The 26,063-nt window shown below is 54.9% G+C and overlaps 1 protein-coding gene across 1 annotated transcript in view; it reads right to left on the bottom strand.

Moving 5' to 3' along the window:
• LOC135174527 (netrin receptor DCC-like) overlaps positions 1 to 24,007 on the bottom strand; it is a gene marked incomplete at its 5' end in the record, with an annotated part of 39,820 nt that extends 15,813 nt beyond the window's left edge. The window contains 7 exons of the mRNA XM_064141802.1: positions 330 to 532; positions 7,516 to 7,632; positions 10,501 to 10,697; positions 12,331 to 12,493; positions 16,638 to 16,703; positions 18,525 to 18,557; positions 23,813 to 24,007. Of these exons, the coding sequence (XP_063997872.1) occupies positions 330 to 532; positions 7,516 to 7,632; positions 10,501 to 10,697; positions 12,331 to 12,493; positions 16,638 to 16,703; positions 18,525 to 18,557; positions 23,813 to 24,007 (974 nt within the window). The remainder of the gene's footprint in view (positions 1 to 329; positions 533 to 7,515; positions 7,633 to 10,500; positions 10,698 to 12,330; positions 12,494 to 16,637; positions 16,704 to 18,524; positions 18,558 to 23,812) is intronic.
• Between the last annotated feature and the right edge of the window lie 2,056 nt (positions 24,008 to 26,063).

Raw genomic sequence — 26,063 nt, 5'->3', positions numbered from 1 at the left:
AGGAAGCAAAGGAGGAAGCAAAGCAGGAAGTAAAGGAGGAAGCAAAGGAGGAAGCAAAGAGGGGAATGAAAGAAACAGAGAAGCAAAGGAGGAAACAAAGGAGAAAAGGAGCAAAGAAAGGCAGAAAGGAAGCAAAGAAGCCAAGAGAGAAGCAGAGAAGGAACCGAAGACGCAAAGGAGGAAGCAAAGGAGGAAGTAAAGGAGGAAGTAAAGGAGCAAACAAGGAAGCAAAGGAGGAAAGGAGGAAGGAAAGAAGGAAGCAAAGGAGGAAAGGAGCAAAGAAAGGCAGAAAAGAAGCAGAGAGGCAAAGAAAGAAGCAGAGAAGGAACCAAGGAAGCAAAGGAGGAAGTAAAAGAGGAAGTAAAGGAGGAAGTACCTCGGGCAGCAGCGAAGCTCCTGTCAGCAGGCAGGCTGGGGAAGGGCAGAGGGCGCAGAGGGAAGTGGGGGGGAGGGAAGGCTCCAGTGGGGGAGGGCAACACCCCTGGGTACTGAGCGCTCTCCAGGGTGGGCACTGGGATGGCACTGACCACGGCTGGAAGGAGAGAGGAGAAGACCTCTGAGGACCACCTGGAGATGGAGCTTGGAGGTCCACCTAGAGGTGGAGCTCAGAGGTCCACCTGGAGATGGAGCTTGGAGGTCAGATGGAGCCTTGAGGTCCACCTGGAGATGAAGGTTTGAGGTCCACCCCGAGGTGAACCTCTGAGGTCCATCTGGAGATGAAGGTTTGAGGTCCACCTAGAGGTGGAGCTCAGAGGTCCACCTAGAGATGGAGCTTGGAGGTCAGATGGAGCCTTGAGGTCCATCTATGGATGAAGGTTTGAGGTCCACCTTGAGATGGAGCTCAGAAGTCCACCTGGAGATGGAGCTTGGAGGTCCACCTAGAGGTGGAGCTCAGAAGTCCACCTGGAGATGGAGCTCTGAGGTCAGATGGAGCCTTGAGGTCCATCTGGAGATGAAGGTTTGAGGTCCACCTAGAGATGGAGCTCAGAGGTCCACCTGGAGATGAAGGTTTGAGGTCCACCTAGAGGTGGAGCTCAGAGGTCCACCTGGAGATGAACATCTGAGGTCAGATGGAGCCTTGAGGTCCATCTGGAGATGAAGGTTTGAGGTCCACCTAGAGGTGAACCTCTGAGGTCCATCTGGAGATGAAGGTTTGAGGTCCACCTAGAGGTGGAGCTCTGAGGTCCACCTAGAGATGGAGCTTGGAGGTCAGATGGAGCCTTGAGGTCCATCTATGGATGAAGGTTTGAGGTCCACCTTGAGATGGAGCTTTGAGGTCCATCTGGAGATGAAGGTTTGAGGTCCACCTAGAGGTGGAGCTCAGAGGTCCACCTAGAGATGGAGCTTGGAGGTCAGATGGAGCCTTGAGGTCCATCTGGAGATGAAGGTTTGAGGTCCACCCCGAGGTGAACCTCTGAGGTCCATCTGGAGATGAAGGTTTGAGGTCCACCTAGAGGTGGAGCTCAGAGGTCCACCTAGAGATGGAGCTTGGAGGTCAGATGGAGCCTTGAGGTCCATCTGGAGATGAAGGTTTGAGGTCCACCTGGAGATGGAGCTCAGAGGTCCACCTGGAGATGAAGGTTTGAGGTCCACCTAGAGATGGAGCTCTGAGGTCCACCTGGAGATGGAGCTTGGAGGTCAGATGGAGCCTTGAGGTCCATCTGGAGATGAAGGTTTGAGGTCCACCTTGAGGTGAACCTCTGAGGTCCATCTGGAGATGAAGGTTTGAGGTCCACCTAGAGGTGGAGCTCAGAGGTCCACCTAGAGATGGAGCTTGGAGGTCAGATGGAGCCTTGAGGTCCATCTGGAGATGAAGGTTTGAGGTCCACCCCGAGGTGAACCTCTGAGGTCCATCTGGAGATGAAGGTTTGAGGTCCACCTAGAGGTGAACCTCAGAGGTCCACCTAGAGATGGAGCTTGGAGGTCAGATGGAGCCTTGAGGTCCATCTGGAGATGAAGGTTTGAGGTCCACCCCGAGGTGAACCTCTGAGGTCCATCTGGAGATGAAGGTTTGAGGTCCACCTAGAGGTGGAGCTCAGAAGTCCACCTGGAGATGGAGCTTGGAGGTCAGATGGAGCCTTGAGGTCCATCTGGAGATGAAGGTTTGAGGTCCACCTCGAGGTGAACCTCTGAGGTCCATCTGGAGATGAAGGTTTGAGGTCCACCTAGAGGTGAACCTCTGAGGTCCACCTGGAGATGGAGCTTGGAGGTCAGATGGAGCCTTGAGGTCCATCTGGAGATGAAGGTTTGAGGTCCACCTAGAGATGGAGCTCAGAAGTCCACCTGGAGATGGAGCTTGGAGGTCCACCTAGAGGTGGAGCTCGGAGGTCCACCTGGAGATGGAGCTTGGAGGTCAGATGGAGCCTTGAGGTCCATCTGGAGATGAAGGTTTGAGGTCCACCTTGAGGTGAACCTCTGAGGTCCATCTGGAGATGAAGGTTTGAGGTCCACCTAGAGGTGGAGCTCAGAGGTCCACCTAGAGATGGAGCTCTGAGGTCCACCTGGAGATGGAGCTTGGAGGTCAGATGGAGCCTTGAGGTCCATCTGGAGATGAAGGTTTGAGGTCCACCCCGAGGTGAACCTCTGAGGTCCATCTGGAGATGAAGGTTTGACGTCCACCTAGAGGTGGAGCTCTGAGGTCCACCTGGAGATGGAGCTTGGAGGTCAGATGGAGCCTTGAGGTCCATCTGGAGATGAAGGTTTGAGGTCCACCCCGAGGTGAACCTCTGAGGACCACCTGGAGATGGAGCTTGGAGGTCCACCTAGAGGTGGAGCTCAGAGGTCCACCTGGAGATGGAGCTTGGAGGTCAGATGGAGCCTTGAGGTCCATCTATGGATGAAGGTTTGAGGTCCACCTCGAGGTGAACCTCTGAGGTCCATCTGGAGATGAAGGTTTGAGGTCCACCTAGAGGTGGAGCTCAGAGGTCCACCTGGAGATGGAGCTTGGAGGTCAGATGGAGCCTTGAGGTCCATCTATGGATGAAGGTTTGAGGTCCACCTCGAGGTGAACCTCTGAGGTCCATCTGGAGATGAAGGTTTGAGGTCCACCTAGAGGTGGAGCTCAGAGGTCCACCTAGAGATGGAGCTTGGAGGTCAGATGGAGCCTTGAGGTCCATCTGGAGATGAAGGTTTGAGGTCCACCCCGAGGTGAACCTCTGAGGTCCATCTGGAGATGAAGGTTTGAGGTCCACCTAGAGGTGGAGCTCAGAGGTCCACCTAGAGATGGAGCTTGGAGGTCAGATGGAGCCTTGAGGTCCATCTGGAGATGAAGGTTTGAGGTCCACCTGGAGATGGAGCTCAGAGGTCCACCTGGAGATGAAGGTTTGAGGTCCACCTAGAGATGGAGCTCTGAGGTCCACCTGGAGATGGAGCTTGGAGGTCAGATGGAGCCTTGAGGTCCATCTGGAGATGAAGGTTTGAGGTCCACCTTGAGGTGAACCTCTGAGGTCCATCTGGAGATGAAGGTTTGAGGTCCACCTAGAGGTGGAGCTCAGAGGTCCACCTAGAGATGGAGCTTGGAGGTCAGATGGAGCCTTGAGGTCCATCTGGAGATGAAGGTTTGAGGTCCACCCCGAGGTGAACCTCTGAGGTCCATCTGGAGATGAAGGTTTGAGGTCCACCTAGAGGTGAACCTCAGAGGTCCACCTAGAGATGGAGCTTGGAGGTCAGATGGAGCCTTGAGGTCCATCTGGAGATGAAGGTTTGAGGTCCACCCCGAGGTGAACCTCTGAGGTCCATCTGGAGATGAAGGTTTGAGGTCCACCTAGAGGTGGAGCTCAGAAGTCCACCTGGAGATGGAGCTTGGAGGTCAGATGGAGCCTTGAGGTCCATCTGGAGATGAAGGTTTGAGGTCCACCTCGAGGTGAACCTCTGAGGTCCATCTGGAGATGAAGGTTTGAGGTCCACCTAGAGGTGAACCTCTGAGGTCCACCTGGAGATGGAGCTTGGAGGTCAGATGGAGCCTTGAGGTCCATCTGGAGATGAAGGTTTGAGGTCCACCTAGAGATGGAGCTCAGAAGTCCACCTGGAGATGGAGCTTGGAGGTCCACCTAGAGGTGGAGCTCGGAGGTCCACCTGGAGATGGAGCTTGGAGGTCAGATGGAGCCTTGAGGTCCATCTGGAGATGAAGGTTTGAGGTCCACCTTGAGGTGAACCTCTGAGGTCCATCTGGAGATGAAGGTTTGAGGTCCACCTAGAGGTGGAGCTCAGAGGTCCACCTAGAGATGGAGCTCTGAGGTCCACCTGGAGATGGAGCTTGGAGGTCAGATGGAGCCTTGAGGTCCATCTGGAGATGAAGGTTTGAGGTCCACCCCGAGGTGAACCTCTGAGGTCCATCTGGAGATGAAGGTTTGACGTCCACCTAGAGGTGGAGCTCTGAGGTCCACCTGGAGATGGAGCTTGGAGGTCAGATGGAGCCTTGAGGTCCATCTGGAGATGAAGGTTTGAGGTCCACCCCGAGGTGAACCTCTGAGGACCACCTGGAGATGGAGCTTGGAGGTCCACCTAGAGGTGGAGCTCAGAGGTCCACCTGGAGATGGAGCTTGGAGGTCAGATGGAGCCTTGAGGTCCATCTATGGATGAAGGTTTGAGGTCCACCTCGAGGTGAACCTCTGAGGTCCATCTGGAGATGAAGGTTTGAGGTCCACCTAGAGGTGGAGCTCAGAGGTCCACCTGGAGATGGAGCTTGGAGGTCAGATGGAGCCTTGAGGTCCATCTATGGATGAAGGTTTGAGGTCCACCTCGAGGTGAACCTCTGAGGTCCATCTGGAGATGAAGGTTTGAGGTCCACCTAGAGGTGGAGCTCAGAGGTCCACCTAGAGATGGAGCTTGGAGGTCAGATGGAGCCTTGAGGTCCATCTGGAGATGAAGGTTTGAGGTCCACCCCGAGGTGAACCTCTGAGGTCCATCTGGAGATGAAGGTTTGAGGTCCACCTAGAGGTGGAGCTCAGAGGTCCACCTAGAGATGGAGCTTGGAGGTCAGATGGAGCCTTGAGGTCCATCTGGAGATGAAGGTTTGAGGTCCACCTGGAGATGGAGCTCAGAGGTCCACCTGGAGATGAAGGTTTGAGGTCCACCTAGAGATGGAGCTCTGAGGTCCACCTGGAGATGGAGCTTGGAGGTCAGATGGAGCCTTGAGGTCCATCTGGAGATGAAGGTTTGAGGTCCACCTTGAGGTGAACCTCTGAGGTCCATCTGGAGATGAAGGTTTGAGGTCCACCTAGAGGTGGAGCTCAGAGGTCCACCTAGAGATGGAGCTTGGAGGTCAGATGGAGCCTTGAGGTCCATCTGGAGATGAAGGTTTGAGGTCCACCCCGAGGTGAACCTCTGAGGTCCATCTGGAGATGAAGGTTTGAGGTCCACCTAGAGGTGGAGCTCTGAGGTCCACCTAGAGATGGAGCTTGGAGGTCAGATGGAGCCTTGAGGTCCATCTGGAGATGAAGGTTTGAGGTCCACCTAGAGGTGAACCTCTGAGGTCCATCTGGAGATGAAGGTTTGAGGTCCACCTAGAGATGGAGCTCTGAGGTCCACCTAGAGATGGAGCTTGGAGGTCAGATGGAGCCTTGAGGTCCATCTGGAGATGAAGGTTTGAGGTCCACCTTGAGGTGAACCTCTGAGGTCCATCTGGAGATGAAGGTTTGAGGTCCACCTAGAGGTGAACCTCTGAGGTCCACCTGGAGATGGAGCTTGGAGGTCAGATGGAGCCTTGAGGTCCATCTATGGATGAAGGTTTGAGGTCCACCTTGAGATGGAGCTTTGAGGTCCATCTGGAGATGAAGGTTTGAGGTCCACCTAGAGGTGAACCTCTGAGGTCCACCTGGAGATGGAGCTTGGAGGTCAGATGGAGCCTTGAGGTCCATCTGGAGATGAAGGTTTGAGGTCCACCTTGAGGTGAACCTCTGAGGTCCATCTGGAGATGAAGGTTTGAGGTCCACCTAGAGGTGGAGCTCGGAGGTCCACCTGGAGATGGAGCTTGGAGGTCAGATGGAGCCTTGAGGTCCATCTGGAGATGAAGGTTTGAGGTCCACCTTGAGGTGAACCTCTGAGGTCCATCTGGAGATGAAGGTTTGAGGTCCACCTAGAGGTGAACCTCTGAGGTCCACCTGGAGATGGAGCTTGGAGGTCAGATGGAGCCTTGAGGTCCATCTATGGATGAAGGTTTGAGGTCCACCTTGAGATGGAGCTTTGAGGTCCATCTGGAGATGAAGGTTTGAGGTCCACCTAGAGGTGGAGCTCAGAGGTCCACCTGGAGATGGAGCTTGGAGGTCAGATGGAGCCTTGAGGTCCATCTGGAGATGAAGGTTTGAGGTCCACCTTGAGGTGAACCTCTGAGGTCCATCTGGAGATGAAGGTTTGAGGTCCACCTAGAGATGGAGCTCAGAAGTCCACCTGGAGATGGAGCTTGGAGGTCAGATGGAGCCTTGAGGTCCATCTGGAGATGAAGGTTTGAGGTCCACCTAGAGGTGGAGCTCTGAGGTCCACCTAGAGATGGAGCTTGGAGGTCAGATGGAGCCTTGAGGTCCATCTGGAGATGAAGGTTTGAGGTCCACCTTGAGGTGAACCTCTGAGGTCCATCTGGAGATGAAGGTTTGAGGTCCACCTAGAGGTGGAGCTCGGAGGTCCACCTGGAGATGGAGCTTGGAGGTCAGATGGAGCCTTGAGGTCCATCTATGGATGAAGGTTTGAGGTCCACCTTGAGATGGAGCTTTGAGGTCCATCTGGAGATGAAGGTTTGAGGTCCACCTAGAGATGGAGCTTGGAGGTCCACCTGGAGAACCTCAACCATGAGGCTGAAGTTGACCTCCTCCAGAGCTTCCACCTCCACCTTGGACCATCCATGGTTGGAGAACCTCAACCATGAGGTTGGAGAACCTCAACCATGAAGATGAAGTTGACCTCCAGAGGTTCCACCTCCACCTTGGACCATCCATGGTTGGAGAACCTCAACCATGAGGCTGAAGTTGACCTCCTCCAGAGGTTCCACCTCCACCTTGGACCATCCATGGTTGGAGAACCTCAACCATGAGGCTGAAGAACCTCAACCATGAGGATGATGAGGATGAAGTTGACCTCCTCCAGAGGTTCCACCTCCACCTTGGACCATCCATGGTTGGAGAACCTCAACCATGAGGCTGAAGAACCTCAACCATGAGGCTGAAGTTGACCTCCAGAGGTTCCACCTCCACCTTGGACCATCCATGGTTGGAGAACCTCAACCATGAGGCTGGAGAACCTCAACCATGAGGATGATGATGATGAAGATGACCTCCTCCAGAGGTTCCACCTCCACCTTGGACCATCCATGGTTGGAGAACCTCAACCATGAGGCTGAAGAACCTCAACCATGAGGATGAGGAGGATGATGATGACCTCCTCCAGAGCTTCCACCTCCACCTTGGACCATCCATGGTTGGAGAACCTCAACCATGAGGCTGAAGAACCTCAACCATGAGGAGGATGATGATGACCTCCTCCAGACCTTCATCCTGGTGGACCTCCAGAAGGTCTTCTCCTCACCTGGGTTGGGGCCTGGAGGCTCCATGGGGATCATCAACTTGGTCCTGGTGGTCCTCCTGGTGGCCAAAGACCTCTCCAAGGTGGCCACGGAGCTGCCAACTTCTTCTGCTTCAGGAGCTGGAGGAGAAGGAGAACATCTTGGACCTCCTCCACCTCTTGGACCTCCACCTCCACCCCTTGGACCTCCTCCACCCCTTGGACCTCCTCCACCTCTTGGACCTCCTCCACCCCTTGGACCTCCTCCACCTCTTGGACCTCCACCTCCACCCCTTGGACCTCCTCCACCTCTTGGACCTCCTCCACCCCTTGGACCTCCTCCACCTCTTGGACCTCCTCCACCACCACCTCTTGGACCTCCTCCACCTCTTGGACCTCCTCCACCACCACCTCTTGGACCTCCTCCACCTCTTGGACCTCCTCCACCACCACCTCTTGGACCTCCTCCACCCCTTGGACCTCCTCCACCACCACCTCTTGGACCTCCTCCACCTCTTGGACCTCCTCCACCTCTTGGACCTCCTCCACCACCACCTCTTGGACCTCCACCACCTCTTGGACCTCCTCCACCTCTTGGACCTCCACCACCACCTCTTGGACCTCCACCCCTTGGACCTCCTCCACCTCTTGGACCTCCTCCACCTCTTGGACCTCCTCCACCTCTTGGACCTCCTCCACCCCTTGGACCTCCTCCACCTCTTGGACCTCCTCCACCCCTTGGACCTCCTCCACCTCTTGGACCTCCTCCACCTCTTGGACCTCCTCCACCTCTTGGACCTCCTCCACCTCTTGGACCTCCTCCACCACCACCTCTTGGACCTCCTCCACCCCTTGGACCTCCTCCACCTCTTGGACCTCCTCCACCCCTTGGACCTCCTCCACCTCTTGGACCTCCTCCACCCCTTGGACCTCCTCCTCCTCTTGGACCTCCTCCACCTCTTGGACCTCCTCCACCACCTCTTGGACCTCCTCCACCCCTTGGACCTCCTCCACCTCTTGGACCTCCTCCTCCTCTTGGACCTCCTCCACCACCACCCCTTGGACCTCCTCCACCTCTTGGACCTCTTCCACCTCTTGGACCTCCTCCACCTCTTGGACCTCCTCCACCTCTTGGACCTCCTCCACCTCTTGGACCTCCTCCACCCCTTGGACCTCCTCCACCTCTTGGACCTCCTCCACCTCTTGGACCTCCTCCACCCCTTGGACCTCCTCCACCTCTTGGACCTCCTCCACCCCTTGGACCTCCTCCACCCCTTGGACCTCCTCCACCTCTTGGACCTCCTCCACCTCTTGGACCTCCTCCACCCCTTGGACCTCCTCCACCCCTTGGACCTCCTCCACCTCTTGGACCTCCTCCACCTCTTGGACCTCCACCACCCCTTGGACCTCCTCCACCTCTTGGACCTCCTCCACCCCTTGGACCTCCTCCACCTCTTGGACCTCTTCCACCCCTTGGACCTCCTCCACCTCTTGGACCTCCTCCACCCCTTGGACCTCCTCCACCTCTTGGACCTCCTCCACCTCTTGGACCTCCTCCACCCCCTTGGACCTCCTCCACCCCTTGGACCTCCTCCACCTCTTGGACCTCCTCCACCTCTTGGACCTCCTCCACCTCTTGGACCTCCTCCACCTCTTGGACCTCCTCCACCTCTTGGACCTCCTCCACCACCACCTCTTGGACCTCCTCCACCTCTTGGACCTCCTCCACCCCTTGGACCTCCTCCACCCCTTGGACCTCCTCCACCCCTTGGACCTCCTCCACCTCTTGGACCTCCTCCTCCTCTTGGACCTCCTCCACCTCTTGGACCTCCTCCACCTCTTGGACCTCCTCCACCCCTTGGACCTCCTCCACCTCTTGGACCTCCTCCACCACCACCTCTTGGACCTCCTCCACCTCTTGGACCTCCTCCACCCCTTGGACCTCCTCCACCTCTTGGACCTCCTCCACCCTTTGGACCTCCTCCACCCCTTGGACCTCCTCCACCTCTTGGACCTCCTCCACCTCTTGGACCTCCTCCACCTCTTGGACCTCCTCCACCACCACCTCTTGGACCTCCTCCACCCCTTGGACCTCCTCCACCTCTTGGACCTCCTCCACCTCTTGGACCTCCTCCACCCCTTGGACCTCCTCCACCTCTTGGACCTCCTCCACCACCACCTCTTGGACCTCCTCCACCTCTTGGACCTCCTCCACCACCACCTCTTGGACCTCCTCCACCTCTTGGACCTCCTCCACCTCTTGGACCTCCTCCACCTCTTGGACCTCCTCCACCCCTTGGACCTCCTCCACCTCTTGGACCTCCTCCACCTCTTGGACCTCCTCCACCTCTTGGACCTCCTCCACCACCACCTCTTGGACCTCCTCCACCCCTTGGACCTCCTCCACCTCTTGGACCTCCTCCACCACCACCTCTTGGACCTCCTCCACCTTTTGGACCTCCTCCACCTCTTGGACCTCCTCCACCCCTTGGACCTCCTCCACCCCTTGGACCTCCTCCACCACCACCTCTTGGACCTCCTCCACCTCTTGGACCTCCTCCACCTCTTGGACCTCCTCCACCCCTTGGACCTCCTCCACCTCTTGGACCTCCTCCACCTCTTGGACCTCTTCCACCCCTTGGACCTCCTCCACCTCTTGGACCTCCTCCACCTCTTGGACCTCCTCCACCTCTTGGACCTCCTCCACCACCACCTCTTGGACCTCCTCCACCCCTTGGACCTCCTCCACCTCTTGGACCTCCTCCACCCCTTGGATCTCCTCCACCTCTTGGACCTCCTCCACCCCTTGGACCTCCTCCACCTCTTGGACCTCCTCCACCTCTTGGACCTCCTCCACCCCTTGGACCTCCTCCAACCCTTGGACCTCCTCCACCCCTTGGACCTCCTCCACCCCTTGGACCTCCTCCACCACCACCTCTTGGACCTCCTCCACCCCTTGGACCTCCTCCACCTCTTGGACCTCCACCCCCCCTTGGACCTCCTCCTCACCTTGAGGACCACTCTTGGTGGCCTCCACCTGAGCTTCTCCTTGGTTGCCACCAACTGAAGTCATCTCCTGCCCTCTTGGAGACTCCCTCCTGGGACCTTCTCCCCCTGAGGTCTTCTCCAAGGCCTTCAGCTCCATCTCCTCGTGGTGGATCCAAAGGTCAGGAGGTCTCAGGTCCTTCTGACTTCCCTTCCTCTTCCTGGTGGCCCAAGGAGAAGAACCTTGGGGGCATCTCCACCACCTTCCTCCTGGTCCATGTGGACCTCCTCAACCCTTTGGGCCCATCCTTGGTGGCCACCAGAAGCTTCTGGATCCACCTCCACCTCCTTGAGGACCTCCTCAGGTCCATGGTGGCATCTCCACCACCTTCCCTTGGTCCATGAGGACCTCCTCAACCCTTTGGGCCCATCCTTGGTGGCCACCAGAAGCTCCTTGACCAACCTCAACCTCCTTGAGGACCTCCTCAGGTCCATGGTGGCATCTCCACCACCTTCCCTTGGTCCATGAGGACCTCCTCAACCCTTTGGGCCCATCCTTGGTGGCCACCAGGAGCTCCTTGACCCATCTCAACCTCCTTGAGGACCTCCTCTGGTCCATGGTGGCATCTCCACCACCTTCCTCCTGGTCCATGTGGACCTCCTCAACCCTTTGGGCCCATCCTTGGTGGCCACCAGAAGCTTCTGGATCCACTTCCACCTCCTTGAGGACCTCCTCAGGTCCATGGTGGCATCTCCACCACCTTCAGTTGGTCCATGTGGACCTCCTCAACCCTTTGGGCCCATCCTTGGTGGCCACCAGGAGCTCCTTGACCCATCTCAACCTCCTTGAGGACCTCCTCTGGTCCATGGTGGCATCTCCACCACCTTCCTCCTGGTCCATGTGGACCTCCTCAACCCTTTGAGCCCATCCTTGGTGGCCACCAGAAGCTTCTGGATCCATCTCCACCTCCTTGAGGACCTCCTCAGGTCCATGGTGGCATCTCCACCACCTTCAGTTGGTCCATGAGGACCTCCTCAACCCTTTGGGCCCATCCTTGGTGGCCACCAGGAGCTCCTTGACCCATCTCAACCTCCTTGAGGACCTCCTCAGGTCCATGGTGGCATCTCCACCACCTTCAGTTGGTCCATGTGGACCTCCTCAACCCTTTGGGCCCATCCTTGGTGGCCACCAGGAGCTTCTGGATCCATCTCCACCTCCTTGAGGACCTCCTCAGGTCCATGGTGGCCTTGGAGGACCTTCAATGGCCTTGGAGGACCTTCAAAGACCTTGGAGGACCTTCAAAGGCCTTGGAGGACCTTCAAAGACCTTGGAGGACCTTCAAAGCCCTTGGAGGACCTTCAAAGCCCTTGGAGGACCTTCAAAGGCCTTGGAGGACCTTCAAAGCCCTTGGAGGACCTTCAAAGCCCTTGGAGGACCTTCAAAGGCCTTGGAGGACCTTCAATGGTCTTGGAGGACCTCAAAAGGTCTTGGAGGACCTTCAAAGGTCTTGGAGGACCTTCAATGGTCTTGGAGGACCTTCAAAGGCCTTGGAGGACCTTCAATGGCCTTGGAGGACCTTCAAAGCCCTTGGAGGACCTTCAAAGGTCTTGGAGGACCTTCAATGGTCTTGGAGGACCTTCAATGGTCTTGGAGGACCTCAAAAGGTCTTGGAGGACCTTCAATGGCCTTGGAGGACCTTCCAAGGTCTTGGAGGACCTCCAAAGCTCTTCAGCTGTGGTCCTGAGCTCCAGAACTCAGGGATGGACCTCAAGTGGTGGCCTCCAACTTGGACCTTCTCCCCTTGAGGACCTCTTCCACCCTTCCCACCCTGACCCCCCCCCAGGTCCACCTACTTCTTCTGCTGGGCTGAAGCCCTTCGAGTGCAGATGGTGGCCACCACCACCACCAGCAGCAGGGTGAGGAGGCCAAGGGTGAGCACCAGGATGAGGAGGAGGTTGGAGGTCTTCTGAGGGTGGAGGTCCCCGTGGGGAGGATGCATCTGGCCAATGGGAGGCTCTGGAAGGAGAGGAAGGTTGGGTTGAGGGGAGGAGGTTGAGTGGGGGTTGAGTGGAGGGTTGAGTGGAGGAGGTTGAGTGGAGGTTGAGTGGGGGTTGAGTGGGGGTTGAGTGGAGGAGGTTGAGTAGAGGTTGAGTAGAGGTTGAGTGGAGGTTGAGTGGAGGAGGTTGAGGGGAGGAGGTTGAGTGGAGGTTGAGTGGAAGAGGTTGAGTGGAGAAGGTTGAGTGGAGGACATTAAGTGGAGGAGGTTGAGTGGAGGACATTGAGTGGAGGAGGTTGAGTGGAGGTTGAGTGGAGAAGGTTGAGTGGAGGACATTAAGTGGAGGAGGTTGAGTGGAGGACATTGAGTGGAGAAGGTTGAGTGGAGGTTGAGTGGAAGAGATTGAGTGGAGGTTGAGTGGAGGAGGTTGAGTGGAGAAGGTTGAGTGGAGGAGGTTGAGTGAAGGTTGAGTGGAGAAGGTTGAGTAGAGGTTGAGTGGAGGTTGAGTGGAGGAGGTTGAGTGGGGGTTGAGTGGAGGAGGTTGAGTAGAGGTTGAGTAGAGGTTGAGTGGAGGTTGAGTGGAGAAGGTTGAGGGGAGGAGGTTGAGTTGAGGACATTGAGTGGAGGAGGCTGAGTGGAGAAGGTTGAGTGGAGGTTGAGTGGAGAAGGTTGAGTGGAGAAGGTTGAGTGGAGGTTGAGTGGAGGAGGTTGAGTGGAGGACATTAAGTGGAGAAGGTTGAGTGGAGGAGGTTGAGTGAAGAAGGTTGAGTGGAGGAGGTTGAGTGGAGGTTGAGTGGAGGAGGTTGAGTAGAGGTTGAGTAGAGGTTGAGTGGAGGTTGAGTGGAGGAGGTTGAGTAAAGGTTGAGTGGAGGAGGTTGAGTGAAGGTTGAGTGGAGAAGGTTGAGTGGAGGACATTGAGTGGAGGAGGTTGAGTGGAGATTGAGTGGAGGAGGTTGAGTGGAGGAGGTTGAGTGGAGGACATTGAGTGGAGGAGGTTGAGTGGAGGAGGTTGAGTGGAGGTTGAGTGGAGGTTGAGTGGAGGACGTTGAGTAGAGGTTGAGTAGAGGTTGAGTGGAGGTTGAGTGGAGAAGGTTGAGTGGAGGAGGTTGAGTGGAGGAGATTGAGTGGAGGAGGTTGAGTGGGGGTTGAGTGGAGGAGGTTGAGTGGAGGAGGTTGAGGGGAGAAGATTGAGTGGAGGAGGTTGAGTGGAGGAGGTTGAGTAGAGGTTGAGTAGAGGTTGAGTAGAGGTTGAGTGGAGAAGGCTGAGTAGAGGTTGAGTAGAGATTGAGTGGAGAAGGTTGAGTGGAGGAGGTTGAGTGGAGAAGGCTGAGTAGAGGTTGAGTAGAGGTTGAGTAGAGGTTGAGTGGAGAAGGCTGAGTAGAGGTTGAATAGAGGTTGAGTGGAGAAGGTTGAGTGGAGAAGGTTGAGTAGAGGTTGAGTAGAGGTTGAGTAGAGCTTGAGTGGAGGTTGAGTGGAGGAGGTTGAGTGGAGGTTGAGTGGAGGAGGTTGAGTAGAGGTTGAGTAGAGGTTGAGTAGAGGAGGTTGAGTGGAGAAGGTTGAGTGGAGAAGGTTGAGTAGAGGTTGAGTAGAGGTTGAGTAGAGGTTGAGTAGAGGAGATTGAGTGGAGAAGGTTGAGTGGAGAAGGTTGAGTAGAGGTTGAGTAGAGGTTGAGTGGAGGTTGAGTGGAGGAGGTTGAGTGGAGGTTGAGTGGAGAAGGTTGAGTAGAGGTTGAGTAGAGGTTGAGTGGAGGTTGAGTGGAGGAGGTTGAGTGGAGGTTGAGTGGAGGAGGTTGAGTAGAGGTTGAGTAGAGGTTGAGTGGAGGTTGAGTGGAGGAGGTTGAGTGAAGGTTGAGTGGAGAAGGTTGAGTAGAGGTTGAGTAGAGGAGGTTGAGTGGAGGAGGTTGAGGGGAGAAGGTTGAGTGGAGGAAGTTGAGTGGAGAAGGTTGAGTGAAGGTTGAGTGGAGGACATTGAGTGGAGAAGGTTGAGTGGAGGTTGAGTGGAAGAGATTGAGTGGAGGTTGAGTGGAGGAGGTTGAGTGGAGAAGGTTGAGTAGAGGTTGAGTGGAGGAGGTTGAATGGAAGAGGTTGAGTGGAGAAGGTTGAGTGGAGAAGGTTGAGTGAAGGTTGAGTGAAGGTTGAGTGGAGGACATTGAGTGGAGGAGGTTGAGTGGAGAAGGTTGAGTAGAGGTTGAGTGGAGGTTGAGTGGAGGAGGTTGAGTGGAGAACCTTAGGTGGACCTCCATGGTTGGACCTCCATGGTTGGACCTCCATAGTTGGACCTCCATGGTTGGACCTCCTTAGTTGGACCTCCATGGTTGGACCTCCTTAGGTGGACCTCCATGGTTGGACCTCCATGGATGGACCTCCATAGTTGGACCTCCTTAGTTGGACCTCCATGGTTGGACCTCCATAGTTGGACCTCCATGGTTGGACCTCCATGGTTGGACCTCCATGGTTGAACCTCCATGGTTGGACCTCCATAGTTGGACCTCCTTAGGTGGACCTCCATGGTTGGACCTCCTTAGGTGGACCTCCATGGTTGAACCTCCATGGTTGGACCTCCATGGTTGGACCTCCATAGTTGGACCTCCATGGTTGAACCTCCATGGTTGGACCTCCATGGTTGGACCTCCTTAGGTGGACCTCCATGGTTGGACCTCCATGGGTGGACCTCCATAGTTGGACCTCCTTAGGTGGACCTCCATGGTTGGACCTCCTTAGTTGGACCTCCATAGTTGGACCTCCATGGTTGGACCTCCATAGTTGGACCTCCATGATTGGACCTCCATGGTTGGACCTCCTTAGTTGGACCTCCATAGTTGGACCTCCATGGTTGGACCTCCTTAGTTGGACCTCCATGGTTGGACCTCCATGGTTGGACCTCCTTAGGTGGACCTCCATGGTTGGACCTCCATAGTTGGACCTCCATAGTTGGACCTCCATGGTTGGACCTCCATAGTTGGACATCCATGGTTGGACCTCCATAGTTGGACCTCCATGGTTGGACCTCCATAGTTGGACCTCCATGGTTGGACCTCCTTAGTTGGTCCTCCATAGTTGGACCTCCATGGTTGGACCTCCATGATTGGACCTCCATGGTTGGACCTCCATGGTTGGACCTCCATGGTTGGATCTCCATAGTTGGTCCTCCATGGTTGGACCTCCTTAGTTGGACCTCCATGGTTGGACCTCCATAGTTGGACCTCCATGGTTGGACCTCCATGGTTGGATCTCCATAGTTGGTCCTCCATGGTTGGACCTCCTTAGTTGGACCTCCATGGTTGGACCTCCTTAGTTGGACCTCCATGGTTGGACCTCCATAGTTGGACCTCCATGGTTGAACCTCCATGGTTGGACCTCCATGGTTGGACCTCCTTAGGTGGACCTCCATAGTTGGACCTCCATGGTTGGACCTCCATGGTTGGACCTCCATGGTTGGACCTCCATAGTTGGACCTCCATGGTTGGACCTCCTTAGGTGGACCTCCATGGTTGGACCTCCATGGTTGAACCTCCATGGTTGGACCTCCATGGTTGGACCTCCATGGTTGGACCTCCTTAGGTGGACCTCCATGGTTGGACCTCCTTAGTTGGACCTCCATGGTTGGACCTCCATGGTTGGACCTCCATGGTTGGACCTCCTTAGTTGGACCTCCATAGTTGGACCTCCTTAGGTGGACCTCCATGGTTGGACCTCCTTAGTTGGACCTCCATGGTTGGACCTCCATGGTTGGACCTCCATGGTTGGACCTCCTTAGTTGGACCTCCATAGTTGGACCTCCTTAGGTGGACCTCCATGGTTGGACCTCCATGGTTGGACCTCCATAGTTGGACCTCCATGGTTGGACCTCCATGGTTGGACCTCCATGGTTGGACCTCCATAGTTGGTCCTCCATGGTTGGACCTCCATAGTTGGACCTCCATGGTTGGACCTCCATGGTTGGACCTCCTTAGTTGGACCTCCATGGTTGGACCTCCATAGTTGGACCTCCATAGTTGGACCTCCATGGTTGGACCTCCATAGTTGGACCTCCTTAGTTGGACCTCCATGGTTGGACCTCCATGGTTGGACCTCCTTAGTTGGACCTCCATGGTTGGACCTCCACATTTGGACCTCCTTAGGTGGACCTCCATAGTTGGACCTCCATGGGAGGTCTTCTCCTCACCGTTCAAGCTGCTCCTGTCCCCCACATTGGTGTCCACTGCCCAGTAGGAACCATCTCCATGACGACCTAGAACCAGAACCCACCTCAGAGGTCCACCCTTGGACTGGAGAACCTCAGGTGGACCTCCTCAGGTGGACCTCCTCAGGTGGACCTCCTCAGGTGGACCTCCTCAGGTGGACAACCTCCAACCCACCCCAACCTCCATGTTGCTATCTAAGGAGGCTTCCACCTCAGGTTCTAGATCACCTTCTGGTGGACCTCCTCCACCTCAGGTTCAAGGTCACCTTCTGGTGGACCTCCTCCACCTCAGGTTCTAGGTCACCTCCTGGTGGACCTCCTCCACCTCAGGTTCTAGGTCACCTTCTGGTGGACCTCCTCCACCTCAAGTTCTAGGTCACCTTCTGGTGGACCTCCTCCACCTCAGGTTCTAGGTCACCTTCTGGTGGACCTCCTCCACCTCAGGTTCTAGGTCAGCTTCTGGTGGACCTCCTCCACCTCAGGTTCTAGGTCACCTTCTGGTGGACTTCCTCCACCTCAGGTTCTAGGTCACCTTCTGGTGGACCTCCTCCACCTCAGGTTCTAGGTCAGCTTCTGGTGGACCTCCTCCACCTCAAGTTCTAGGTCAGCTTCTGGTGGACCTCCTCCACCTCAAGTTCTAGGTCACCTTCTGGTGGACCTCCTCCACCTCAGGTTCTAGGTCACCTTCTGGTGGACCTCCTCCACCTCAGGTTCTAGGTCAGCTTCTGGTGGACCTCCTCCACCTCAGGTTCTAGGTCACCTTCTGGTAGACCTCCTCCACCTCAGGTTCTAGGTCACCTTCTGGTGGACCTCCTCCACCTCAAGTTCTAGGTCAGCTCCTGGTGGACCTCCTCCACCTCAGGTTCTAGGTCACCTTCTGGTGGACCTCCTCCACCTCAGGTTCTAGGTCACCTTCTGCAGGACCTTCTCCACCTCAAGTTCTAGGTCAGCTTCTGGTGGACCTCCTCCACCTCAGGTTCTAGGTCACCTTCTGGTGCACCTCCTCCACCTCAGGTTCTAGGTCACCTTCTGGTGGACCTCCTCCACCTCAGGTTCTAGGTCACCTTCTGGTGGACCTCATCCACCTCAAGTTCTAGGTCAGCTTCTGGTGGACCTCCTCCACCTCAAGTTCTAGGTCACCTTCTGGTGGACCTCCTCCACCTCAGGTTCTAGGTCACCTTCTGGTGGACCTCCTCCACCTCAGGTTCTAGGTCACCTTTTGGTGGACCTCCTCCACCTCAGGTTCTAGGTCAGCTTCTGGTGGACCTCCTCCACCTCAAGTTCTAGGTCAGCTTCTGGTGGACCTCCTCCACCTCAGGTTCTAGATCACCTTCTGGTGTACCTCCTCCACTTGAGGTTCTAGGTCAGCTTCTGGTGGACCTCATCCAGCTCTAGACCAGCTCCTGGTGGACCTCCTCCACCTCAGGTTCTAGGTCAGCTCCTGGTCGACCTCCTCCACCTCAGGTTCTAGGTCACCTTCTGGTGGACCTCCTCCACCTCAGGTTCTAGGTCACCTCCTGGTGGACCTCCTCCACCTCAAGTTCTAGGTCAGCTTCTGGTGGACCTCCTCCACCTCAGGTTCTAGGTCACCTTCTGGTGGACCTCCTCCACCTCAGGTTCTAGGTCAGCTTCTGGTGGACCTCATCCAGCTCTAGACCAGCTCCTGGTGGACCTCCTCCACCTCAGGTTCTAGGTCACCTTCTGGTGGACCTCCTCCCCCTCGAGTTCTCTTCCTCTTCCTCTTCCTCCCCCCCCCAACTTCCACTTCCAGGACCACTTCCACCTGGAAGAACCTCTTGGAGTAGGAGAACCTAGAACCAGGTTCTAGGTCGTAGCTGCTGGAGGTGGAGGCCACCCCTGAGGACCTACCTTGGTCGTTGGGCATCTTGTCAGGGTGGTCCCCTGGAAGAGGAAGAGACAGGGAAGGGTTAGGGGAAGCCATCTGGGAGAGGGCTACTTCCTGGTTGAGAGGAAGAGGAAGTGGAAGTGGAAGAGGAAATGGTTTGGGGCTCGGCTGGGAGGAGGAAGAGGAGCAGAGAGGGGTGGGAGGGGAAGAGACCTTCGGGTGAGGGCATCTAAGGAGGGTTGGGTGGGGTCTAGAAGGGGAGGAAGGGGTTGGGAAGGGGGGAGGAAGTGGTTGGGAAGTGGGGAGGAAGTGGTTGGGAAAGGAAGGAAGTGGTCGTTAAGGGGGTAGGAAGTGGTTGTTAAGAGCTGGAAGTGGTTGCTAAGGGCAGGAAGTGATCGTTAAAGGTAGGAAATGGTTGTTAAGGGGGCAGGAAGTGGTCATTAGGGGCAGGAAGTGGTTGTTAAGGGTAGGAAGTGGACGTTAAGGGGGCAGGAAGTGGTCGTTAAGAGCTGGAAGTGGTCATTAAGGGGCAGGAAGTGATCGTTAAAGGTAGGAAATGGTTGTTAAGGGGGCAGGAAGTGGTCGTTAGGGGGCAGGAAGTGGTCATTAGGGGTAGGAAGTGGACGTTAAGGGGGCAGGAAGTGGTCGTTAAGGGTAGGAAGTGGTCATTAAGAGCTGGAAGTGGTCATTAAGAGCTGGAAGTGGTTATTAAGGGGAGGAAGTGGTTGTTAAGGGGGCAGGAAGTGGTCGTTAAGGGTAGGAAGTGGACATAAGGGGGCAGGAAGTGGTCATTAAGGAGCAGGAAGTGGTCATTAAGAGCTGGAAGTGGTCATTAAGAGCTGGAAGTGGTTATTAAGGGGAGGAAGTGGTTGTTAAGGGGGCAGGAAGTGGTCATTAGGGGTAGGAAGTGGTCATTAAGAGCTGGAAGTGGTTGCTAAGGGCTGGAAGTGGTTATTAAGGGGAGGAAGTGGACGTTAAGGGGGCAGGAAGTGGTCATTAAGGAGCAGGAAGTGGTCATTAAGAGCTGGAAGTGGTTATTAAAGGGAGGAAGTGGTTGTTAAGGGCAGGAAGTGGTCATTAGGGGTAGGAAGTGGACGTTAAGGGGGCAGGAAGTGGTCGTTAAGGGTAGGAAGTGGTCATTAAGAGCTGGAAGTGGTTATTAAAGGGAGGAAGTGGTTGTTAAGGGGGCAGGAAGTGGTCATAAAGGAGCAGGAAGTGGACATTAAGGGCAGGAAGTGGTTGTTAAGGGGCAGGAAGTGGTCATAAAGGAGCAGGAAGTGGACATTAAGGGGCAGGAAGTGATCGTTAAAGGTAGGAAATGGTCATTAAGAGCTGGAAGTGGTTGTTAAGGGGCAGGAAGTGATTGTTAGAGGCAGGAAGTGGTCGTAAGGGTAGGAAGTGGTCATTAGGGGGCAGGAAGTGGTCATTAGGGGCAGGAAGTGGTTGTTAAGGGAGCAGGAAGTGGACATTAAGGGGCAGGAAGTGATCGTTAAAGGTAGGAAATGGTCATTAAGAGCTGGAAGTGGTTATTAAGGGGAGGAAGTGGACATTAAGGGGGCAGGAAGTGGTCATTAGGGGTAGGAAGTGGATGTTAAGGGGGCAGGAAGTGGTCGGTAAGGGTAGGAAATGGTCATTAAGCACTGGAAGTGGTTGTTAAGGGGTAGGAAGTGGTCATAAGGGGCAGGAAATGATCAATTAAGGGTAGGAAGTGGTCATTAGAGGTAGGAAGTGGACATTAAAGGGGCAGGAAGTGGACGTTAAGGGCAGGAAGTGGTCATTAGGGGGCAGGAAGTGGCCATTAAGGAGCAGGAAGTGGTCAATAAGGACTGGAAGTGGTCATTAAGGGGCAGGAAGTGATCATTAAAGGTAGGAAATGGTCGTTAAGAGCTGGAAGTGGTTATTAAGGGGCAGGAAGTGGTTGTTAAGGGGGCAGGAAGTGGTTGTTAAGGGTAGGAAGTGGTCATTAGGGGGCAGGAAGTGGTCATTAAAAGGGCAGGAAGTGGTCACTAAGGGACAGGAAATGACCATTTAAGGACAGGAAATGGTCATTAAGGGTCAGGAAATGACCATTTAAGGACAGGAAATGGTCATTGAGGGACAGGAAATGCTCATTACGAAGAGGAAGTGGTCCTTATGAACAGGAAATGGTCACTAAGAACAGGAAGTGGTCACTAAGAACAGGAAGTAGCCACAAAGAACAGGAAGTAGTCATTAAGGTGCCCTCAACCTCAACCCCTGGAGGCCACCACCGGTACCCAACCTCCACCCTTTGGACCACTTCCTCCTCTTCCTCTTCCTTTTCCTCCTCTTCCTCTTCCTTTTCCTCCTCTTCCTCCTCCACTTCCTCTTCCAAGCTCCATCTCCACCTGGTGGAGACCTTCTGAGCTCCATCTCCATCTCCATCTCCACCTGATGGAGACCTTCTTGACCTCCTTCTCCATCTCCATCTCCATCTCCATCTCCACCTGATGGAGACCTTCTTGACCTCCATCTCCATCTCCATCTCCTTCTCCATCTCCACCTGATGGAGACCTTCTGAGCTCCATCTCCATCTCCATCTCCATCTCCACCTGATTTAGACCTTCTCTGCTCCATCTCCATCTCCATCTCCATCTCCATCTCCATCTCCACTTGATTTAGACCTTCTCAGCTCCATCTCCATCTCCATCTCCACCTGATGGAGACCTTCTCAGCTCCATCTCCATCTCCATCTCCATCTCTATCTCCATCTCCATCACCATCTCCATCTCCATCTCCATCTGATGGAGACCTTCTTGACCTCCATCTCCATCTCCATCTCCATCTCCATCTCCATCTCCATCTCCATCTCCATCTCCATCTCCTTCTCCATCTCCATCTCCATCTCCATCTGATGGAGACCTTCTTGACCTCCATCTCCATCTCCACCTCCATCTGATGGAGACCTTCTGAGCTCCATCTCCACCTGATGGAGACCTTCTCAGCTCCATCTCCATCTCCATCTCCATCTCCATCTCCATCTCCATCTCCATCTCCACCTGATGGAGACCTTCTTGACCTCCATCTCCATCTCCATCTCCACCTGATGGAGACCTTCTTGACCTCCATCTCCATCTCCATCTCCATCTGATGGGGACCTTCTTGACCTCCATCTCCATCTCCACCTCCATCTCCATCTCCATCTGATGGAGACCTTCTGACCTCCACCTCCATCTCCATCTCCGCCTGATGGAGACCTTCTTGACCTCCATCTCCTTCTCCATCTCCATCTCCACCTCTATCTCCATCTCCATCTCCATCTCCATCTCCACCTGATGGAGTCCTTCTTGACCTCCATCTCCATCTCCATCTCCACCTGGTGGAGACCTTCTCAGCTCCATCTCCATCTCCATCTCCATCTCCATCTCCATCTCCATCTCCACCTCCATCTCCACCTGATGGAGACCTTCTCAGTCCATCTCCATCTCCACCTCCATCTCCACCTGGTGGAGACCTTCTCAGCTCCAGCTCCATCTCCTTCTCCATCTCCATCTGATGGAGACCTTCTCAGCTCCATCTCCACCTCCATCTCCATCTCCATCTCCACCTGATGGAGACCTTCTTGACCTCCATCTCCATCTCCATCTCCATCTCCATCTCCACCTGATGGAGACCTTCTTGACCTCCATCTCCATCTCCACCTCCATCTGATGGAGACCTTCTCAGCTCCATCTCCATCTCCATCTCCATCTCCATCTCCACCTCTATCTCCATCTCCATCTCCACCTGGTGGAGACCTTCTCAGCTCCATCTCAATCTCCATCTCCACCTCCATCTCCATCTCCACCTGATGGAGACCTTCTTGACCTCCATCTCCATCTTCTTCTCCATCTCCTTCTCCATCTCCATCTCCATCTGATGGAGACCTTCTGATCTCCATCTCCATCTCCATCTCCATCTCCAACTCCATCTCCATCTCCACCTGGTGGAGACCTTCTTGACCTCCATCTCCATCTCCATCTCCTTCTCCATCTCCATCTCCATCTCCACCTGGTGGAGACCTTCTGACCTCCACCTCCATCTCCATCTCCACCTGATTTAGACCTTCTCAGCTCCATCTCCATCTCCATCTCCATCTCCATCTCCATCTCCATCTCCATCTCCACCTAATTTAGACCTCCTCAGCTCCATCTCCATCTCCATCTCCACCTCCATCTCCATCTGATGGAGACCTTCTCAGCTCCACCTCCATCTCCATCTCCATCTCCATCTCCATCTCCATCTCCATCTCCATCTGATGGAGACCTTCTCAGCTCCATCTCCATCTCCATCTGCATCTCCATCTCCATCTCCATCTCCATCTCCATCTCCATCTGATGGAGACCTTCTGAGCTCCATCTCCATCTCCATCTCCATCTCCACCTAATTTAGACCTCCTCAGCTCCATCTCCATCTCCATCTCCATCTCCATCTCCACCTGATGGAGACCTTCTTGACCTCCATCTCCATCTCCATCTGATTTAGACCTTCTCAGCTCCATCTCCATCTCCATCTCCATCTCCACCTGATGGAGACCTTCTTGACCTCCATCTCCATCTCCATCTCCATCTCCACCTCCATCTCCATCTCCACCTGCTGGAGACCTTCTCTGCTCCATCTCCATCTCCATCTCCATCTCCATCTGATGGAGACCTTCTGAGCTCCATCTCCATCTCCATCTCCATCTCCATCTCCATCTCCATCTCCTTCTCCTTCTCCTTCTCCATCTCCATCTCCATCTCCATCTCCATCTCCATCTGATGGAGACCTTCTGAGCTCCATCTCCATCTCCATCTCCATCTCCATCTCCACCTCCATCTCCATCTGATGGAGACCTTCTGAGCTCCATCTCCATCTCCATCTCCATCTCCATCTCCATCTCCATCTCCATCTCCATCTCCACCTGCTGGAGACCTTCTGAGCTCCATCTCCATCTCCTTCTCCATCTCCATCTTCATCTCCATCTCCATCTCCACCTGATTTAGACCTTCTCTGCTCCATCTCCATCTCCATCTCCATCTCCATCTCCATCTGATTTAGACCTTCTCAGCTCCATCTCCATCTCCATCTCCATCTCCACCTGCTGGAGACCTTCTCAGCTCCATCTCCATCTCCATCTCCATCTCCATCTCCACCTCCATCTCCACCTGCCAGAGACCTTCTCCACCTCCCCCTCCCCCTCCCCAACCCCTCCTACCCCTCCACCCCCCCGGACACCTCCTCCACCTCCACCTCCACCCTCTCAAGACCTTCTCCACCCCCTTCCTCCTCCTCCACCCAGCTCCATCACCTCCTCCAGGTGCCACCACCCAACCTTTCATGGTCCTGAAGAGGACAGGCTCTGAGAGAGGTCCTACACCCTTGGAGTTCTTAGCTTGGATCCTGAAGTAGTAGATGGAGTCCAAGCTGAGGTCCAAGACCTGTTGGGTCAAACGTTCTCCACTGATGGTCTCCATCCTCCACTCCTCCATGGGGGAGGTCTTCTCCAAGGTGTAGAAGAGGAGGTAAGCTGGGAGGAGAGAAGGTTCTCCATCAACCTTCAAGCTCAAGCTCCATGGGGACCTTCTCTGGACCCACCAGAGGTGAACATGGAGGAGGTTCTCAAGGCTCAACAGCTCCAGGGAGGTCCACCAGGATCTGCTCTAGGTTGGAGACTCAACTAAGAGGTTAAGGGGGAGGAGAAGACAACTCCAGGGAGGTCCACCAGGACCTTCTCTAGGTTGAAGACTCAACTAAGAGCTTAAGGGGGAGAAGAAGACAACTCCAGGGAGGTCCACTCCAAGTTCCAGGTCTCAACTCCCACTCCAAGTTCCAGGTCTCAACTCCCACTCCAAGTTCCAGGTCTCAACTCCCACTCCAAGTTCTAGGTCTCAACTCCCACTCCAAGTTCTAGGTCTCAACTCCCACTCCAAGTTCCAGGTCTCAACTCCCACTCCAAGTTCCAGGTCTCAACTCCCACTCCAAGTTCTAGGTCTCAACTCCCACTCCAAGTTCTAGGTCTCAACTCCCACTCCAAGTTCCAGGTCTCAACTCCCACTCCAAGTTCTAGGTCTCAACTCCCACTCCACGTTCTAGGTCTGGGCACCCACTCCAAGTTCCAGGTCTCTACTCCCACTCCATGTTCTAGGTCTCAACTCCCACTCCAAGTTCCAGGTCTCTACTCCCACTCCAAGTTCTAGGTCTTGACTCCCACTCCACGTTCTAGGACCTGGATCCCACTCCAAGTTCCAGGTCTCTACTCCCACTCCAAGTTCTAGGTCTCAACTCCCACTCCACGTTCTAGGACCTGGATCCCACTCCAAGTTCTAGGTCTCAACTCCCACTCCAAGTTCCAGGTCTCAACTCCCACTCCAAGTTCTAGGTCTCGACTCCCACTCCACGTTCTAGGACCTGGATCCCACTCCAAGTTCCAGGTCTCAACTCCCACTCCAAGTTCCAGGTCTCAACTCCCACTCCAAGTTCTAGGACCTGGATCCCACTCCACGTTCTAGGTCTCAACTCCCACTCCAAGTTCTAGGTCTCACCTCCCACTCCACGTTCTAGGACCTAGACCCCACTCCAAGTTCCAGGTCTCAACTCCCACTCCAAGTTCCAGGTCTCAACTCCCACTCCAAGTTCTAGGTCTCAACTCCCACTCCAAGTTCTAGGTCTCAACTCCCACTCCAAGTTCCAGGTCTCAACTCCCACTCCAAGTTCTAGGTCTTGACTCCCACTCCACGTTCTAGGACCTGGATCCCACTCCATGTTCTAGGTATCAACTCCCACTCCAAGTTCTATGTCTCAACTCCCACTCCATGTTCTAGGACCTGGATCCCACTCCAAGTTCTAGGTCTCAACTCCCACTCCAAGTTCTAGGTCTCAACTCCCACTCCACGTTCTAGGACCTGGATCCCACTCCATGTTCCAGGTCTCACCTCCCACTCCAAGTTCTGGGTCTCAACTCCCACTCCAAGTTCTAGGACCTGGATCCCACTCCAAGTTCTAGGTCTCACCTCCCACTCCAAGTTCTAGGTCTCAACTCCCACTCCAAGTTCCAGGTCTCAACTCCCACTCCAAGTTCCAGGTCTCAACTCCCACTCCAAGTTCTAGGTCTTGACTCCCACTCCACGTTCTAGGACCTGGATCCCACTCCAAGTTCCAGGTCTCTACTCCCACTCCAAGTTCTATGTCTCAACTCCCACTCCATGTTCTAGGACCTGGATCCCACTCCAAGTTCTAGGTCTCAACTCCCACTCCAAGTTCTAGGTCTCAACTCCCACTCCACGTTCTAGGACCTGGATCCCACTCCATGTTCCAGGTCTCACCTCCCACTCCAAGTTCTGGGTCTCAACTCCCACTCCAAGTTCCAGGTCTCAACTCCCACTCCAAGTTCCAGGTCTCAACTCGCACTCCAAGTTCTAGGTCTCAACTCCCACTCCAAGTTCTAGGACCTGGATCCCACTCCAAGTTCCAGGTCTCAACTCCCACTCCAAGTTCTAGGTCTCAACTCCCACTCCAAGTTCCAGGTCTCAACTCCCACTCCAAGTTCTAGGTCTCGACTCCCACTCCACGTTCTAGGACCTGGA

Source organism: Pogoniulus pusillus, unplaced genomic scaffold, assembly GCF_015220805.1.
Source record: "Pogoniulus pusillus isolate bPogPus1 unplaced genomic scaffold, bPogPus1.pri scaffold_72_arrow_ctg1, whole genome shotgun sequence".
NCBI lineage: Eukaryota > Metazoa > Chordata > Aves > Piciformes > Lybiidae > Pogoniulus > Pogoniulus pusillus.
The sequence above is the reverse complement of the archived record's forward strand: the minus strand, read 5'-3'. Positions and strand labels throughout refer to the sequence as shown.